The sequence below is a fragment of the Homalodisca vitripennis genome, unplaced genomic scaffold (assembly GCF_021130785.1).
Source record: "Homalodisca vitripennis isolate AUS2020 unplaced genomic scaffold, UT_GWSS_2.1 ScUCBcl_5502;HRSCAF=12250, whole genome shotgun sequence".
Taxonomy (NCBI): Eukaryota; Metazoa; Arthropoda; class Insecta; order Hemiptera; family Cicadellidae; genus Homalodisca; species Homalodisca vitripennis.
In genome coordinates, this window is record NW_025781627.1 from 2,511 (window position 1) to 22,951 (window position 20,441).

General features: G+C 34.4%; 1 protein-coding gene across 1 annotated transcript; it reads left to right on the forward strand.

Moving 5' to 3' along the window:
* The first annotated feature begins 6,677 nt into the window (after positions 1-6,677).
* Positions 6,678-19,669, forward strand: LOC124373421 (N-(5-amino-5-carboxypentanoyl)-L-cysteinyl-D-valine synthase-like). Its single transcript, XM_046831794.1, is given in 12 exon segments — positions 6,678-6,716; positions 6,718-6,873; positions 7,892-7,993; positions 9,618-9,702; positions 9,787-9,999; positions 12,196-12,355; positions 13,817-13,942; positions 15,543-15,648; positions 15,650-15,684; positions 17,776-17,923; positions 17,925-17,960; positions 19,063-19,669. Coding segments are annotated over 12 exon segments (1,344 nt in total). The 3' UTR covers positions 19,201-19,669.
* The last annotated feature ends 772 nt before the right edge of the window (positions 19,670-20,441 follow it).

The following is a 20,441-nucleotide window of genomic DNA, read 5'->3' on the forward strand; positions in this document are numbered from 1 at the left end:
ATGAGCCCAGATGTCCTGCACACATCAATAGATGAACTGGAATGCAGTCTGAGAGAGAGTGGCCTTCTGGACAATCTGGAAGATAATGATGAAGAAAATTAAAAAATGGCCGCTAAGATAGGAGCAGCTCTTCTAGAGGAAAATAACTTTCTGAAAGAGAAAAAATATTAGACTAGAAGCTGCACTAGAAACTCTAGAAGAAAAGATTGAAAAGATGGAAAGTGAAAAAAAATAAGTACATCAACAAAATAGAAAATCTACTACAGAATATTTCTGAAATGGAAGCTCAGCTTGCAAAAGAAAAGAAACTTCGCTTGGACACACAAGCTACTTTTGAGGAACACGATAACAAAACAAGGAATACTTATCGATGATTATGTAATGAAAAGTTGCCTAACCTAAAGAACACAATTAAAAACCTAGAAAAGAAAAGAAATCCTCAAGAAACTAAAAAGCCAGAGCCACTTGCATTTTAAGAGCAATGAAACTCAGACTGAAACTTTCTCACACCACATCCCCCAACCTACAAGCTGTCCTTCAAAACATGCTGGTGGAACTTGCACAAACTAAAGGCAAGGCAAGATAGTTTGGAGAACACAGTTAGGGATTTGACAGGTCAAATTCAAAACACACATACCAAAGTACCTCGTAGATCAGAAAATCAAATGATGTGCACAACCACGAAAACCCACACAGCAAACTCGGGACACTATGCAGGCCAGACCAAATCTTACTCCATCTAAGAAAGGAAAAAAGAACTGCTTCAGTGTCTCATTGCAGATGGCTAAATGCAGAGAAAACTCAGAAAGAGGCAGGGTATGACAACACTAGGTCTGGAACAGGACGAACAATCACCCAGACTGCACATGGAGAGGAGGGCCTTAAAGTGATGGATGTGGAAGCAGAATCCTACACAGAGAATAACCCTTTGATGACTCAAAACACAATAAAGTACAATCTAACAAATGCATCGTAAAGCCTCCCATCACTTCTTCACTCTTGGCACATGATGAAACATATATGGAATTCTTTGACAGAAATATAGAACACTACAGGGCAACTTTGGAAACTGCGGGAGTTAACAGGGAAGATATGAGGGAAAATTTTGAACTGGCAACTGACACCACCACACTGAATGACAATTGCACACCACCGGCAACAATCAATATAACCGGAAAAGAGTCACCTTTTTTAGACAGAGGTCACAAAACAAAAAACTGCCACAAACCACGAGTCTTCTTAAACTCAGAAACTGGAAAGAAAAAAATGCAAGACACTAACAGTTCTCCATCAGAACGTAGACAGGATGGCAAACAAAATAGAAAGAATAAACCACGAGGAGATCAGCACTAGAAAGCCGGACATTGTCATCCTCACAGAGCATGGTATGAATAAAGATCATTTAGAAAATGTACGACTACCAGGGTACTCACTAGTGAGTGGTTTCAGCAGAGTCAATCACCAAAAAGGAGGAGTCGCTATATATAAAAACGATGAACTGGGAAATAACATATCAAATCTCAGCATTGAAAACCGCAGTATCGAACTGATATGTGAGATAGCATGTATAACTCTCAAAATAACAAAAATCAAAGTACCTTTATATTCTTGGCATTTATAGAACAACTAGCCACCTCGACACATCTATAGATATGCTGACTGACCTGCTGGACGATCTCCCAATGCAGAATAACCCAGTCCTAATCATGGGAGACATCAATATCGACTCTTTGAAAGAACATAATGAAAAAAACCAGATTCAATGAATTCCTTGCCTCCTATAATCTGCGCAGACTTATACTCCCTGCAACAAGGGTTACACATAATACTGCATCCTCAATAGACTGTGTTTGTACAAACATAGTACAACATAACATCGACGTAGAGGTTGTGCACACAGGCCTCTCAGACCACACTGGACAATACTGCGACATAGGAATACCAACACAGGCAATAAAGACGCTGACCTCCAGTCGCAGACATCTCAATAACAGAAATCTTGAACACCTCAAGCAGTACCTGTCAACCCAGGACTGGGAAAGTGTGATCTCAGTGAACAGTGTGGAAGAAACCTATAACAACTTCTCCAATATCATAGCTTCTGCACTAAACACAGCATGTCCATATAAAAGAACACGAACAAGGCACAGCACTAAAAGAAGAGTAATAAATGACACCGAAGCTATGGTCATGAGACAAACCTTCCAAAGTGCATGGCAAAAATACAATCAGTCTGGCAGAGATGAGGACAAGAGAGATGCTGTAGAAAAGAAAAAAGATCTATGACCTGAAGCTCAGAGCCCTTCGACGCCTGGCTAGTGAAGAGCACATACAACTAGCGAACAACAAGAGCAAGGCTTTGTGGGACATTATAAATGGTGAAAGAAGACCAAAGGGTGTACAGGCGTCAAATATGCAACTACGTATCAGAGGGAAATTGGTAAATTACCCCAAAGCAATTGCTGACCACCATGAACTCATACTTCGTCAACATCGCTAATGAGACCCTTAAGCAAAACAATGTGGTATCTCAACTGCCTTCAGACGGGAATGATGTTCTGAGCCTTCAAACTATGTCGCTACAGCCAACTACTCTCAAAGAGGTCCAGAAGATTATTGACTCTTTAAAACCCAAAACATCGGCAGGAAATGATGAAGTATCAGCCAAGCTTCTGAAATACTGCAAAAATGAACTTTCTCCTATTCTTGTCCACATAATAAACAAATCTTTCTCCCAAGGAATCTTCCCATCAGCTCTAAAAAGCGCCAAGGTATATGCTAAACACAAGAAGGGAGATAAGACAGAGACCTCAAACTATAGACCAATCTCATTGCTGTCAACCTTCTCTAAAGTAATCGAGAGGGTTGCTCTTGCCAGACTGCTAGGACATCTCAAGTGGAACGGACTACTGACAGACAGACAGCATGGTTTTACTGGCGGAAGGTCTACCATAACAGCACTTATTGACCTGATTGAACATATTATAGACCACCTAGAAGATGGGGACACTGTTGTTGGCGTACTGCTTGATTATAGCAAAGCATTCGACTGCCTGAGCCACGACCTGATAATTAGGAAACTGAATGCCCTTGGAATCCATGGTGTGGAGGCCAAATGGTTCAAAGACTACCTGAATGGAAGAAGCCAGGTAGTAGAAGTAAAGCATACCCTGAAGGAATTGACAACCATAATTAAGTCAGACCCCACTCCGCATCCAAAGAGGAGTCCCACAGGGATCTGTTCTTGGACCAGCCTTATTTGTACTCTTTACAAATGATATGCCACAACATCTCCAAGACTATGCCTACAGTATTTTGTACGCAGATGACACAGTGCTGCTCACTGGAAAGAAAAGTACAGAAGACCTTGAAATTGCTTCATATATTGCATTAAACGTAGCAGCTGAGTACTCTTCTGTAAATGACCTCGTCCTTAACGAATCTAAGACAAAGCAGATAGCTCTGGGAATAAATAGAGAGAAAAATTTCAGAGCTCCCCAGTATTACAGCAACCAACGAAGTAAATCACTTAGGGATCGTGATAGACGAAAAGCTGTCCTGGGAGGGGCAAGTAAACAAGCTCTGTAAAAAACTTAGCTCAGCTATCTTCGTTATAAAGAGGATCAAGACAATAAGCACTCAAGCAGCCAGCAAAACCTCATATCATGCACTGTTTGAGGCGCACCTGCGGTATGGCATTGTGCTATGGGGAGGCTCAACAGCAAGAAATATGCAGCGCGTACTGATCCTGCAAAAGAAAGCTGTAAGAGCAATATCTGGCCTGGGCACAAGAGACAGCTGTAGACAATCTTTTAAAGACCTAGGTATCCTCACTGCACCCTCACTCTACATCCTGGAGACAATAATGTATGCCTCTACACAAGACCTGCCTAGTCACCAAGACAGACATGCCTATCTTACCAGAAATGCTGCAAACTATGCGTTACCTCCACACAAGACAGCACGCTACGAGACGAAGCCAACCTATGCTGGAGCAAAATTCTTCAACTGCCTACCAGAAGCACTCAAGAGTACCAGCCGTAACCTGCTCAAGAAGAAGCTAACTGCCTGGCTGCTGGGGAGATCGTTCTACAGCCTTGAAGAATTCTTGACCTGGAGAGAACATGAACATTGACCACTTAATATCCACTGCTTAGTGTCCTCTGACAAATTATTCAAATGCTACATATCCTATACTGTTTGACACCAATTCAGATCTTGAAGATCTTGTATTAAGCCTACTCAATAAACTCAATAAACTCAATAAACTCATTATGCGCTACCATTTCTGACTGGATCGTCGTATTCTGATGCGGTAGGCAGCGTTTCACTCTACTAACCAATGTGTTTTCACTGACTTTTTTTAATTAGCAAATTATGTCATAAATTTATAACACAATAAATAAAACTAAAAAACATTGGTTAGTAGAGTGAAACGCCGCCTACCGCATCAGAATACGACGATCCAGTCAGAAATGGCCAGCGCATAATGTACTTCACAATGTGTACCTAAAACAAGCCGCCATTTCTGATTGGATAAACCTTTTGAGATGCGGTTTGCGGAATTCAACTCTACTAAGTGAGCTCTTTCAAATGAGGTATCACTCGACCCATGCTTCAATTTAAGATCTCCATGTTTTCCTCTGTGGGCCGTCCCCCCATGGTTGGCATGTCATGGTAATAGCAAGGTAAAATAGTTTACATAGCCATATTACACTGTGCAAAGTTTATATATGTTATCCCCTATGGTTTTTAAAATATTAAGCCGTACCCATACTTTTCAAACACCCTGTATAACTGATCAGTAGTATCGTAGTAGTTATTATAGTATCAAGTATTGACCTTTTTGCACTATTAAGATTTCTCCTTCAATCAGCGCATAAAACGTGCCTGATAAGTTAAATTCCACTTTAGACTCTTGATTATTTAGAAAAGTGATACCCTACTTTTACTAGCCCGTCTATATATAATTACACAATTTAGAGAAAGTTAAAATCGCGTGATCACTGTTTAGTCCAACATGTTTATCAAAGAAAGAGAGTTAATGGTAATTAAATATCAATGTATGTTCACCCTCCCAACCTCTACCACTGGGAGAATTTTTTCTCTACTTTTATCACCAAAACCTTATCATCAAACGTGATGTTACTGATTCTTTATATCACTAAACGATGGCAAATGTTATTACAGCATAACTTCAAGAGGGTGCCTACCAATATCTGAGTAACCAGTGAATCACTAACAGTGACCATTATATCTGTTTAATAATATTTATTATAAATGGTAACATTAAAAATTAATTTATATTTTTATTTATCGTTACCAATACGGTAATATCTTTATCATTTTGCAATTTTGTAATATATATTGTATATTTGCTTTATTAACAAGTGTTTATTAAAAAGTCTAAGTAACATATTACAAAGTTGAATTGATCATTGACCCCCTTATTTGTCAGGAATGTTGTGGGTATTTCGTGTCTGGACACAAAATAAAATATTAAATGAAATTAAATGAAGAATTAACAAATTTAAAAAACTCTAATCTACCTGTAGTGTAAAAATTTTACAAATTAGCATCTTTGCAGACTGTATGTGTGTCATCGAAACAAAGTGACGGCAGGTAGTCTGGGCTGCGCGAGTGACAGTGTGTGCGCGTTGGAGCGCGAGGGTCACCTAATCCTTTGGCTCCTGACAAACTAGTAAATACGGAAGCCACCCTGGTACCAAAATTCAAGCTCAGATCACGTGAGCCCTCACTAGGTTAACTTAAATTTTGGTACTACTAAGTTTTAATATCCTAATTTAAACCTACTTATACAGAGTGTCCCACGAGTCTCGAAAAAATGCTTTGTTTGAAATTCAAGTATATTAACTTCATTAAATAGGTAATAAACAAGCAAACTTTTTAACCAACACTTTTGGATAATTTAATTCCGAAGAGAATGATGTAAATCTGACCGAATCTTGCATATATTGTCTGATATATCATTTAAATAAAATGCAATAAATTTAAAAACTATCTTTACGCCATAAAAACGTCATGGCGTAATTCGCGTAGGCCTAATACCATGTAGTAGATAGGGACAGTATGGACAGTGTAATGCCAAAGTACAGGATCTAATAATAAGTCTAGACATTATTTGATCTCTTAACATTTTATTGGTACCATTATAAGCTATTACATTTCAATGGAAACAACAGATCTTTTGTTATTGTTTCAATCAGATAACCTCTTTATCTAGTTGCAGTTTGATAAGAAATATAAAGTAAGTCTTCTGCCTTTCTGCTTCGTATCTGCAGAAATTTCAATCCAAAGATTTATTTTATAATATAGATTGTAAAACGCAGTAAAACTATTAATCTCTCTATACCAAACTTCTATTGTTTGATACTAAAATCACCTTGCTTAGTCCATTACTTCACAATCATAAACTGTAATTTTTCACTGCAGATCAAGACAATAATTTATGACTGTCAGATGAATTTTAAAGCGGTTAGAATTGAACATTGTATTTTTGTATCAAGTATTTATGGAGGGTTGGCTTTATATATAGTTTTTGTAATTTACAGTATTGTCACTATCTCACTGTTTCTTACTGAAATGTTACATTTTGATTTTTTTACTCATCACTATTTTTCTTTATTTCCAACATTTCTGAAACTTTGGTTACAGACATGGCTCGTCTGTACCACACCGGAGATTATGGACGGCTGGGAGAAAGGAACAGTGCTATACGAGGGCCGGACAGACTCTCAGGTGAAGGTCAGAGGTCACCGGGTGGACCTGGCAGAGGTGGATGCTGCCCTCAACAAACTGCCGCAGGTGGACAAGACTGCTGTTCTATGCTACAGGCCTGGGGAGGTGGATCAGGTGAGGGTACCTCTGGCTTGCTTGGATCGAACTTTTTTCTCGGGGGTGAATAGAAAAGATTTATATTAATCACCACTACAGATTGCAGTAGGTAGAATTTTCTTCTAAGATCCACCTCATTTACAATATTTGTCAACATACTTACTAATATTTAATATAAAAAATATACTTGGGACTAAAAATTTTAGAACATTTGGTTTTTGGTTTTTTAGATTTAAAACTAGTAGTTTAATGATATTGCAATCTCTCGATCCATTTCTGAATTATTGGGTTTAAAGTTGGAGCAATATTCAATGTTTCCGGTATATTTTATTTCAGTTTTAATGGCCAAGAGGTTCAAAAGTTAAATAATTTTGCGAATGGCTCCAAAAACCATAAACCTAATCCTTTGCAAGGATTTTTCATGTGTAAGAACACGTCTGTTCCAAATTAATTATATTTCAGATGTAAGTAGACTTTACCTTGTTGTCATGATCCAGAAATGTACATACGTAGATATGAAAAATCAATGTCAATCAAATAGCATCTTCTGATGTGACGTATTTTATTGGTATCAATTGATTCAATACCTACCATTATTCTGACATTTCAAAAGTATTCAGAAAATCTTTTCATTTTATATAATTTGCAAAATGACTTGTGCTGAACTCATTTACTTTTTACTTTGTCATAGATCTATCACCTGTTGTTTTACACCTCCATTGACCAATCAGGAGTGGTGGCTATTTAGTCTCAAAAAGACAACATGGAAAACATAAAAATGATTGGCCTGGTATGAATTTCAATGATGTGTCTACTGACTGTCAAAGAGAATGTTACGGGAGTTTAATTTTTTAAATCACTTGTTTTTTAGCATATAACTAAAAACTATTGCAATAATATTTAATCAAATGAATAAAAGTTCTACCAATTCAAGAAAATACTAATAGTGATATTTGTATATGAGAGTCATGGGGCATCAAACATTGTCTTATATTTATCGAGGCTCCATACTAATAGATTATTTATTATTTTACAGATGATAATCGCATACATAACTCTACATCCTAATGTGTACATTTCTGGAGAAGAAATTGAAGTTGCCCTGCAATCTTATTTAGCTGTATATGCAATTCCTCAGGTAAGTTTCTTTGATGTCTGAGAAATGTTTTTAGAATACTTTTCCAACAAAGTCATAAATCCAAAAATTACCATTTACATAATTTCAATTTGCAATAAGTAAGGACGATACCAATACGGTTTTATAAATCTAGTTAATGTGTTAAATTCTGCACCGTATTTTCTAAAATGATATAACACCTAGGATGTAACCAGCACAAGGGTCCAAGGGGTCTGGACTACCCCACCCCACATTTTTAAATTGTCAATTTGTTTTAGTAAACGATTATTGTTATTTAAATAATTCAGTACTACTGACATGTACCGCTGAAAGATCATCCTAAATATAGAGACGGCTCAATAACTTTTTAAGGGAAAAAATGGGGCCATACTTTCTGTCCACTACGGGAAAATATCAGTTGTCTTGATCCCCAAAATTTTTTTCTTGTGAGATGACTTATACTTGCTATAAGTCCTCTCACTCAAGTAGGCTAGGAATCAGAGACAGACAGGGATGACCAAACGTTCTAAGGGAGAGAGTCCAGTCTTGATCGGAAAAGATTTGTTTCCTACCTTTTTGTCCTTTGAGTTTGGAAGATCTTATATATTCAACAAATACAAATAAACAAATAAGATCACAATTTTTTGAAGCTGGTAGGTACCCAACAAAATTAAATAAACACCAACATGAACATAACTATCAGCTGAGCCACAGATATCTTTATCAGTACCCAGTTTACTGATAAGTCTTATATGAAGCTGAAGTTTACTACTCAGCACTGAACCTATACAACAAGATTACCCCACATCTCAAAATTCAAAATTCCCACAACAAATACAGTTCCCTAAAACAACATCTTTTCAACCAAATGTACTACACGGTTGTGGAATTTTTAAATCAGTAAAAAGAAAATAATGTAAAGTTTCTTTCACTCATAACCACAAATATTTCAAATTAGTACTTTAAGTGAATATAGTTTTTAAACTTTTGTTTCAATTTTGTAAATAAGTTACTTGTTACAACTGATGAGAAGAGAAGCTATCCAATTAGTGATTATTGGCTTTGGTGGTTTAACATGATTAGTTTGTCATGATTGAACATGATTAGTCCAGGGATTTCTTCGAAAAAGGTACCGTTGAAATTGGTATAAAAATGACTAGATAGTTGGTATCCTATGCATTTTTTATAAATATACCGGTGTATTTGTGATTTGACTTTAAAAATTTTAAACCGACACCATTTTGAAATGGATAAAATGTTTTGTTAATTTATTTTCAATAAGGTCTACCAAAGGATAATACAATTCTCATGTTTCATATCTTTATCTTAACTGGTTCAATAGATTATAATGTTTTATATAAAACAAATACAGACAGATAGATGGAAAACTGAAGGTTTTAGGACATACTTTCATATGTGCAGAACCATATCCTAATGTATTTAAACACTTTTACTGAATACCCTCTATGTAAAAAAATGTTTTATCTGTGTTTATATAATAAATATATTCCTTTTTTTAAAGCTTTGAGGCAACAAAATGAACCATCCAAAGTATTGTTACCGAAAGAATACTAATACTTCTAATTCTTTGGTTACTCTAACTATAGACCAATGACAACTTTTCCATATTAAATTCTGTTTTCAGGTTCTGGTAATAGACTCAATACCACTCTTGAACAATGGTAAAGTCGATCGTCAGACATTGCTGAAGCGATACGCTGAGAAGGCAGGTGAGCCGGTAAAACTTGGTAAGAAGAGCTGAAGAGGGGTGTTGTAGATCTGAGTGGTTGTAACTAACATCCGGTCTCTCACAGGTAGTAGCACTCAGCCGGCCGCTGTAGACTTGGACACGAGTAGTGTCAGCGATGTTAAGGCAGCTCAGTGTCTGCTGAAGACAGTGGCTTCGGTGCTAGGAGGAGCTGCCAGAGGCACTGTGGCCCTCTCAGCCAACTTCTACCACCTCGGAGGAAACTCCCTCAACTCTGTCCTCACAGTCTCCAAGTTGCGAGACCAGGGATATATCATTGGTCAGTTTGTTTTTTATTACGCCTACCCGAATGAATCATAAGTAAGAAAATTATAAACAATTTCTATATACTGTAATAGATTATTCTCCATAATTGGCCTAAAAACTAATATTTACATGGTTTCAGTCAACTTGCTGTAAATGTCTTCAAGTCATACCTTTCCAATAGGAGTCAGTATGTTTATTTAAATGGTTCTACTTCTGAAACACACCCTGTTAATTATAGAGTTCCACAAGGCTCCATTTTAGCTCCAATTCTATTTATTGCATATGTAAATGACTTGCCTTCCAATGTTGGTGAGAGCTGTGTAAGCACATTTACTGATGACCTGGGGCTCATAGTCATCTCTAAATCAGATATTGAATTTAAAAATATTGTTGGTTCTAAGACTTTGATTATAAACGAACGATTGGTGTGCAGCTAACAAGTTATGTATTAATAACGATAAAATTCAGGATTTAAAAATAACACTAGCAGTGAAAATGATTTCATTCTCAAGTTTCTTGGAGTATACATTCAATCTAATCTTAAATGGCAATCTTACATAGATTATGCTGCTTCTAAGATTGCTCTGAGCATTTTCCTAATTATATCTCTAAAGGGTGTTATTTCCTCAGACCTTCTGCTGCATATGTACTATGCTTATGTCCACAGTTTTCTAACCTATAGGATTGATTTGTGGCGTTACTCACAAGCTGCTAGCAAGCTATTCATTCTACAAAAAAGGGCAGTTAGGCTGCTATGTAATGTTCTAAACTGCAAACACTGTAAACTTCTTTTTTTTTAACCTAATATTTTAACACTGCCTTCTATTTATGTATTATATGTGCACTTATATGAAAAAGATAATTTGATCAACCATTCTAACCTAAGTAATATTCATAGTTACAATACACATAACAGAAATAATCTAGTAATAATCTAGTAATAACAAAATGTAATTTTTCAAGCACCCAATCCAGTTTCATATATCAAGGAATTAAACTGTACAATGCATTGCCCTCAAGTATAAAAGAATTAAGTAGAACTAATTTTAAGAAATGTGTAAAAAAATTTGTTACTCAAATCTTGCCTGTACAGTGTTAATGATTGTTATACTGTATTAAGAGACAATGTGGAATAAATTATTTTAGACAACTAGTTGTTTGACCTTCTTATATTATGTACATTACAGTTTGACAATAAATTATTTTTATTTGATTATTTTTTCAATGACCTTTGTAAGAGAATAAGACAGGTTTTGTGATCTAAAAGATGTTCCTTCTTTGATTTAATGATAGTATAATTTAAAATATTCAACCATATTTAGTCCCAACAAAAGTGTACTTTATATTTTACTATAAAGAGTCATGAAGAATGCAAAACTATTCTAAATATATGTATAAGCTTGGATACAAAATATTGTTTGAAATTTTCCTTTATCAGTTTTCTTACTAATGCAGATTCCAACTATTAATAATAGTTCTAAGAATATGTTCCAAAATTGTATGGCATATTACAAAGATGATCGGTTTTACAATTGATTTTTATGGTTCTTTTATATTACACTGTAGTCACTGGTAAAACGGATATTTACTGCTTTTTTAAGTTATGAGATTTAAATACAGAGATTTTAAGATTATGCTTTTGCTTATGCCACATTGGTCCGTTAATGCCAATTTTTTTTATTATTTGTTAAGAATAAAATTTAAATTTGTGATAATTGTGTTACCGGCACCTTGTATCACAACCGAAACATGTCTTCAATTATTTTGGATTTGTTCATAGGCAATTATGAATTTTTAGGAGAAAAGTTTTTGGTATTTAATTGCACCATTTATATTTGGACAAATAAGCAAAACATTTAATTTCCAATGTTTTTTCCCACTCTTTGACTTCTACATCTGTATACCTTGTTAATACAAAGTGTTTGTTTTGTCTTGTATAGGTATATTAACTTACAATACAACAAAAATATATCAAATTTGTAACACGTTTTCGTACATTACTTCTTATCGGTACGCTGTAACACAAGTGCATTTATTTTGTCCCTAATTTTTAGGCCAAATATCACTGGTTAGTAATAATAATATTTCAAAATAACAGACTTTTGCCATCAAAATATCTGTCAAGTGAGGAAATTCATTAATTTTTCAGTAAATTTTGCTTCTACTAAATTACATATAGTAAATTAGAATACTAAATTCTTGATTCCAGGTATCACGGACTTCATTTCAGCCCAAACACTAAAAGACATTGTTGGCAAAATGGTTCCAGAAGACAATGTAAAGGAGGTAGAAACCATAATAAGGAATCATAAAGAAAAACCTTTCGTCAGTGAGATCTTGAGCAGTGTACACAAATCAGATGCTTACAGGTAACAACCATCACACCTATTAGGTGTTCCTAGATTAATCTCAGAGAAATTCAGGGTGTGGTCTAGAGGTTAAAGAAAGACCTTTCGTCAGTGAGATCTTGAGCAGTGTACACAAATCAGATGCTTACAGGTAGTAACCATTACACCTATTAGGTGTTCCTAAATTAATCTCAGAGAAATTTAGGGTGTGGTCTGGAGGTTAAAGAAAGACCTTTCGTCAGTGAGATCTTGTGCAGTGTGCACAAATCAGATGCTTACAGGTAACAACCATCACACCTATAAGGTGTTCCTAGATTAATCTCAGAGAAATTCAGGGTGTGGTCTAAAGGTTTAAGGAAGAACTTTACTCGCATTTACATGTGTCCAGAAATATAATCTCTGAGAACCAAAGCCTCCAAAGTGGAATAGTCTATAGTTTTGTCTCGCTTCCCCTCCCCCTCTCTTATGGAACAGCAAGTATACGAAAAGACAAATAATGGTACATTAACAATCTCCAAATTTTAAAGTCAATGCTCACTAAAATCTTCCATTCTGTTCATGAAATCTCTTCCCACAAAAAAAAACTCAAAACCCTCTCGATTTTAATATCAAATTGTTTATTGCAACAAATTTAAGGGGAGAGATGAACTTTTCTAGATCAATGCTGTTTAAATGGAGAAGTCACTAGTTAGTTAGAAGCTAACAACTACTTGATTGATTTTCTTAATATTTTTCCGTTACAAAATATTAAAAAATAGTTTTAGTTGGAATTTCAATTTTTTATAATTAAAAAACATTAGTACATATTGTATATACCACAGTAACCAATGACCAGATAAAGATGTAGACCTTTTGGATGGCTGGTTCAGAAGAAAATTGTACCAAAGTCAAAAAAAAACAAGGTAAAGTAAATTAGGTTTTTTCTTACTACTTTCTTTTACTTAATTATGACTTAAAATTCTCTTGGTAAAGTAATTATGATCACTTTTGTCTTCTTTTTAGTTCTTAATTGGCCTTTTTACTATATTTTCTTGAGTGTCTTCTGCTACTTTTCTGCTTTAATGATCATAATTTTGTCAACAATTTGTAGGTGTCATAAGCAAAGCGTAGAAACTAATGCAAGTCTTAAAAACTTTTTGCTACAACTTACAATGATAACTTAACCAGCACAAACTAAGGAATCTTTTTATGTGATAAAAATTGTGATTTTTTACCATAAAAAGCATTTTTCCACTTATAATCTATGACTACAAATTTCATAATTGTTTTCCATTATTTAAACTACGATAAAAAAGTATTTTTGTCATAAACTTTTCGGGTTTTTGGTTTTTAGGAGGCACCCATTCTTCCAGTTACATTTATATGAAACAAAAATCGCTTCTTTTGACCACTAAACATTTTCTACAATAATCTGAGATCAGTGAAACACCCTTTATTCCCATAACTATTATCTTTTTTGTGTAATTAATTTTCTTTTTAAAGGATTATAACGGACAGCTTCTACGCTAAAGGAGACTTAGAGCAATGTATCGAACCACGCATACCTCGATGTGAGTACGCTGAGCTGTTGGACCAAATTTGGGAGCCATTGGTGCGAGCTCAGTTGAGGTACGTTTTTCATTCATGAGATTACTGATTATTCAGGAAATAATGAGACATCAGAGATTTTATTGTTAATAATCACTCATATATAAATATATGATGCCTCCTATAGGTTACGTAAATAACTCTCAGTATTAGACACTATACTTCATTGGAATGGTAACAAACATTTACTGGAAATAATATTTAGTAAGAGCTTGAGCTGGCTGTAGTTAATTCACATGCACATTTACGCCTTTATTTCTAACCATAACAGTTTTGGAGATGTCTCATTTTTAACATAAAATTATTACACATTAAAATGCTCTTTAGTTTTTTGTAAGTGTATACTTTTTGAATATTTAAACAGTAAAGTATGAAAAATGTTTGAAATTTTTCTGAATAACTTGTCAAAATATTGAGAAATAAATAAGCATTTAGATGCATTTGGATTATATCTTTAAAATGAGACATTTTCCATAATTCAACTAAAAATAAAATTGCAAAAGTAGACAAGGTTAAACAAAGTTCTAGTGGGGCTATAATCAAGATGGCCGCCAAAGCAGCTGGCTCTTATCTACCAGAGTTCAATCCTTGGTTATGAAGCCTTCTGAAGGTTTTTTTTAGTCAAGGATTCGACTTGCAAAATTCAAAAATGTGTTTGAATTTTGATTGTGGAATACTAGCACATTTAATTGAATAAATGATTTATTTCCTAAAAAAATACACAAATATTAGTACCAAGACAAAATCATATGAGTATTATAAATCTATACTAACATAAAATAAAATTCTGTTATGACAAATCAAATGTAATTTTAATAGGAAAATAGGATCCCAAAGGCAAAGGCTGATTAGGGATTCCATCAGATAAGTTCATTTAGATACAGAGTTCATTTGCGGTTGCAGACACTATAACTATTTATAACCACTAGTCCCATAAATTAAATTAATTTCTTGTTACGCTCTTTATGGCGTACCAAACAGAATTAACAAAACTAAACTTACCCTTCGTGAATTTAATAATAAACAGGATACACTTATTTTAAAGAAAATATACGTTTTAAAGATTGCCACAGACCGCTAAACCAAAATGATAAATATTAAAAGTTTTCTTTTATTCACTGAGGCACGCTTATTTTAAAAAAACTTAATACACTACCATATTTACATACCACAGTAACATACATTATATGAGAAAACAAATTACTTATTGAATAGTTAAAATATACTCCATGCTGCTCCTGTCCATACCTAAAAGCCAAGTTTTAACACTTCTAAGAAATGTATTTAATGTTGTAATACTTTTTTTTTTTGCGGCAACCTATTAAAAAGTCTTGGACCTGTATAGTTAAATGTTTTTGTATAAAAGTTACATTCGTTTAATTTTATTTAATCTAATATTAATAATATAATATTTATACAGAGGCATTTCTTGATTACAGGAATAGAAATTTCCACCTTCTTCAAAAAAACTCAATTGAAAGCATCATACGTTTATTTTCACTCCTTTCTTCTTAATCAATGCCTTGACTTAATTTAGCACCTTCTCTGATGCATTTATGTGTTTGGACAAAGAGATATAACTTCTGGTTACCCTAATGTTCATAACCGCTGTATTTGACAGTTTCGTGCTGAGATCGAGGATGACAGGACAGATTGTAAGTGTTGCTCTCGGTTTCGACGTCCACGAAGAGCCTCCGGTGCAACTCAGCGGCCGTCTCAACATAGTTTTTCCAGTTCCTGGAGTTTGTTGAAGCCCCTATCAGGTGATATGTTGTAAATTTGTGGCATAGGTGTTAAAAGAAGCGTAAATTATTTTTTTATAGTTTGTTTGACGATGAAAGGTTTGAAATATAAACAAGATTTTGTACGTTTTTCATCGTTATATGTTACAAAACGTATAACACAACATTTCGAGGATTGAAATATATCCTCTACATTAGGTGGGGGGTATTAATACATATACAAATAAATACCAGAAAGTAGAAAAGAAGGTTAAGAAAAGGGTTCAAACATGCCCGAAAGCTGCTTGGAGTCCAGTCCAGATGTTATCACTGCACAGGATGTAATAGTTAAGAGCACGATTACAATCACATCAGCTCAGGTGAAAGTGCTATACCAACGTTTCAGATGACCAACTTTGACCCAAAGAAAGTGCCAACATTGGATTTTTTGTAAGTGTCCCACTTTTGCCTGTGCTGGTGTGACGTGTTATTGTGCTCTTGACTTCTCGTGCTTGTGACTTGTGCTCAGCACTTTGCATACTGTGCAGTAACAACGCCTGGACTGGATTCCATGCAGATTTCAGGTAGGTTTGAACCCTTTCTTTCTGTTCTTTATTGTTTAATGTATTAATACCCAATTTCCACTGTCATACATATATTCTATGTATATGTATTGGTGTCCACCTGACTAAAAGGTTAGATTTCAATTCTCGAAACGTTGTGTTGTACATTTTATAACATATAACGATGGCAAATCTCCAAAATTCTGTTATCTTTCTAACGGGTAAACAACAATACCAACAACTGAAAGAGTACTATATTTTAGTTTCCACTTATTAAACATAAGTATTCCAAGTCAAACAAACCATCATTGAAAAATAATTAACAGAAAGTATGTTTTATATTGTTATCCGCAGTATTGAGCATTTTGTAATAAAATCAAAGTTGGTTTGCTGTCTGTTCTCACTGGATTCGTGATTGATTAGTAACCTTGAAAAACTTGCCATCACTCGATTTGAAATTCCTATTTACCTACTACTTAACTTCACCTCTTGAGTAAATCATGAAAGATTGTAAAATTTATTACTTTTGTGAGAAGGGATAAACTCTCTTCAAATATCATAACTATGGTGGGAAGGGTTAATTTAATGTGAATGTTGAGTTTAACTCCAGTTCACCTTCCTCTTAGTGCAGCGTCTGGAATCTGACGTTGTTACAGACTTGACTTCTGGAGTTGTTTGTCTGAAGAGACTCAAAAAAGTCGTCCAATTGTGCACCTGATGAGACAATGAGAATACTTCTTCACCTAGATTAGACTTTGTAGTCTAAGTGTCTCTGGTGTTAAAAGTATGTAAAGAGTTCATTTTGAGCTTCTTCATCCATGACTTTTTTATTCAGATTCCAGATGCTGCACTAAGAGGAAGGTAAACTGAAGCTAAACTCAAGAATCCACTAGGTCTACACAGTTGTAGTATGAGGGTTATGACAGTTGGATACTTACTGTATTAACAGCTTAAGGTGGCATATTAATTTTTGCGTTTGGATTTTTTTATGTTAAATTTATGTCTCTTTCAGGTAGACAAAAAGGTAGACATTTTTCAATCACTCCACATGAAATTTAAAGTTAGAAATTTAGGTATTTTATAATAAGGCCCAAACAAATAAAAACTTATGTATATAAAAATGTTAATTTTTACAGGATTTACATGAGTTATACCTTCAAGGAGTAAATCGGTTTGTTTTAAACAAATATTTAATTTCATTAAAAGAATATATTTTAAAATGTGTAATTAAAAAAATTACATTTTATTAGAAAAATATAATTTTCTTAAGTCATACATAAATATAAAAAACATATTAGCATCAATCTTGTGTATTTGGGCCTGATTACAAAACTAACTTTAAATGCCTTTAATTTCACTTGAGTGGCCAAACATATGTTTTACTTTTCTTGTATTCAGGAAAGTTAGGAATTTACCATACAAGAATATTTTTCAAAACATAAAATCGATCACACCACCTCAAATGATAGTTACATTGAGAAGTCTCAATTTTTCTTATTTTTGTAATAATTCAATAAAGCTTGAAATACAAAGAAACTGACTAATATGCTGTATTTATGCCTAATCTTAGGGATGAAAAGTTACCCCAAGGCAAGGGAAAAGTGATGCATGGTTTCATGATGGGAACAGAGCAGACTCTGAGTGCAGCAGAGAATGTGGCGGCGGTCCAGGCAATGGAGGAGGAGGTCCTGGCCATCGGGCGGACTCGCGGCTTTCACCGGCATTTTCACTACCAACACCAGCCCACTCACCAAGGTTCGTTTCATCATTCTATCCACTCACCTTCCTGAGTCTGGATAGATTTTACTTCACTTATTATAGTATCATAATTTTGCGATTTAGTATCTCATCATCTTGTCCCCTCAAATTTCTGAGCCTGGATGTAATTTTCTTCACTTATTATAGTATCATAATTCTGTGGTTTAGTATCTCATCATCGTGTCCCCTCATCTTTCTGAGCCTGGATGTAATTTTCTTCAACTTATTATAGTATCATAATTCTGTGGTTTAGTATCTCATCATCCTGTCCCCCTCATCTTCCTGAGTCTGGATATATGTTTCTTCACTTATAGCATTATAATTGTGCGGATTAGTATCTCATCATCCTGTCCCCTCATCTTCCTGAGTCTGGATATATGTTTCTTCACTTATAGCATTATAATTGTGCGGATTAGTATCTCATCATCCTGTCCCCTCATCTTCCTGAGACTGGATGTAATTTTCTTCACTTATTACAGTATTATAATTCAGCCGCTTAATGTCTCATTCCCCTTCATCTTACTGAGTCTGGATACATTTTTCTTCCCTTATTATAGCATCATAGTTCAGCAGTTTAAAAGTGCTTACCGTGACAAGCATAGGAATAACACTGAAGTTTGTCAAAGAATACTTGAAGAATTTAAAGTGATGTTTAGTCAACCTATTCTATGAAAAGAAGAGTCCATACTGGGGAAAAGAATTATCTATTCCAAATCATTTTTCTAGGAAATTGACAATTTAGGTTCATGTTCAAAATTATTATCTGATTGACTAATCCTTTATTGTACGGTATGTGTTGGGTAACAATGAACTCGTAAAAAATGTATTATTACACTAAGGTTTAAGCAAAATTCTTCTGCTGGATTTTGGGTCTATTTTATGGAACAAGCTGGTATTACATTATAGAGTGTACAAAATGCTATTGTCTTACAATTATTCTGAATAGTATTTTAGATTAACACAACTCTTGAGAGTCTGGTAGTAATATTATAATCATTATAATTATTACAATTAAACTTATAAAATTTAATTGAACTCATTCAGTGTCTGTCACTTCTCTTTTGAGACTCAAGTTCTAACAATTTATTCATCTTGACAGCAACTGAGTGCAGATGTGTTCAACTACATAGTGATGAGTGAATACCAAGTTAACAAGTACGTTGCTCCTGATGGCAGCAAACCTTTCAGCCGAGCTTCTGACTCTCTGCGGGTCGCCTGTTGTTGGAAAGAAATCTAAATCCTTCATTCACAAGCCAGAAGAACATTCCATCTTTGAAAGAGCCTTTTTTGTATAATCAGATACAGTTTGGAACACTAGAGTATTTATTTTTAAGCTTAACTTATTTATTTATTACCCTTTATCATTAGTTCGTGTTTTCCTAAACACAATGTACAAGGCAAATATTAAATTTGGGTTTACTTTTTGTGTCTTCTTAAAACTACCACATTTATTCTGCGTATTCATCATAACAATAGAAGATATTTCTTGCATTCAGAGTTAGATATAAATAACAATTTAAGTAAGATTAGAATGTCCTGCAAAAAAGTTAGCAGTATTACTATATTTTGTTTTCATACACGTCTTAGAGGAGTAGGTGATCTATAATCACCAATTCTATCAGGTTATTTTAAATTATTACAATAGTTAAAATACTGTAAATAATTTGTAAATATTGTTTTTCAGAATAAAATTTTATTGAATGAAAGATGAACATTTGAGTTATTTCAATACCTCATCCTTACCAGCAAATAAGTAAGAATTAAGTCAAATTTGAAACATTTTCCCTTTGAAGGGACTACTCCACAAAAGGGTGAAACTGTTTAGATAAGCAGATATTGAGCTTTTGATGGGGTAAAACTCACACAGTTCCAAAATACGTGTCGGGGTGTACCTAAAAATCCTTTATCTATTGCACCAGATGTCAGGTACCATTGGATTACAAGGGATTTCTTCTATTCCATCAATAATAAAATTTGGTCAGTGAACTTAATAAAAAATAAAAAAGCAATATATGTGTTAAATTTCATAATTTTAGCCCCTAGATTTCAAGTTGTTCAATTGAAAGGGCTAAAGGAACAAACAAAATATAATTTTAACATAACTATTTGAATTATCCCCCACCCTTCACATACACTTAGCCATGATTAGTAATGAACAATAAGTAAGTAGAGGAAAGTAAAACTAGAGACCTAGCATAAAGAACGTAGCCAGGAACAAATTTGGGGGAGGAGGGTCCAGACAACTGATATTTTCCCATAGTGGACATAGAGTAAGGCTCCATTTTGTTCCTTAAAAAGTTCTTGACCCATTTCTTTGTTGAGAACGATCCAGTACATGTCAGTATACTGAATTATTTAAATAATAATAATCGTTTACTAAAAAAGGGATTAAAAAATTTACAATTTAGGGGAGGGGTCCGGACCCCTTGAACTCCTCCCCCCTTTACTGGCTACATCCTTACCTAGCATATGTGTGCA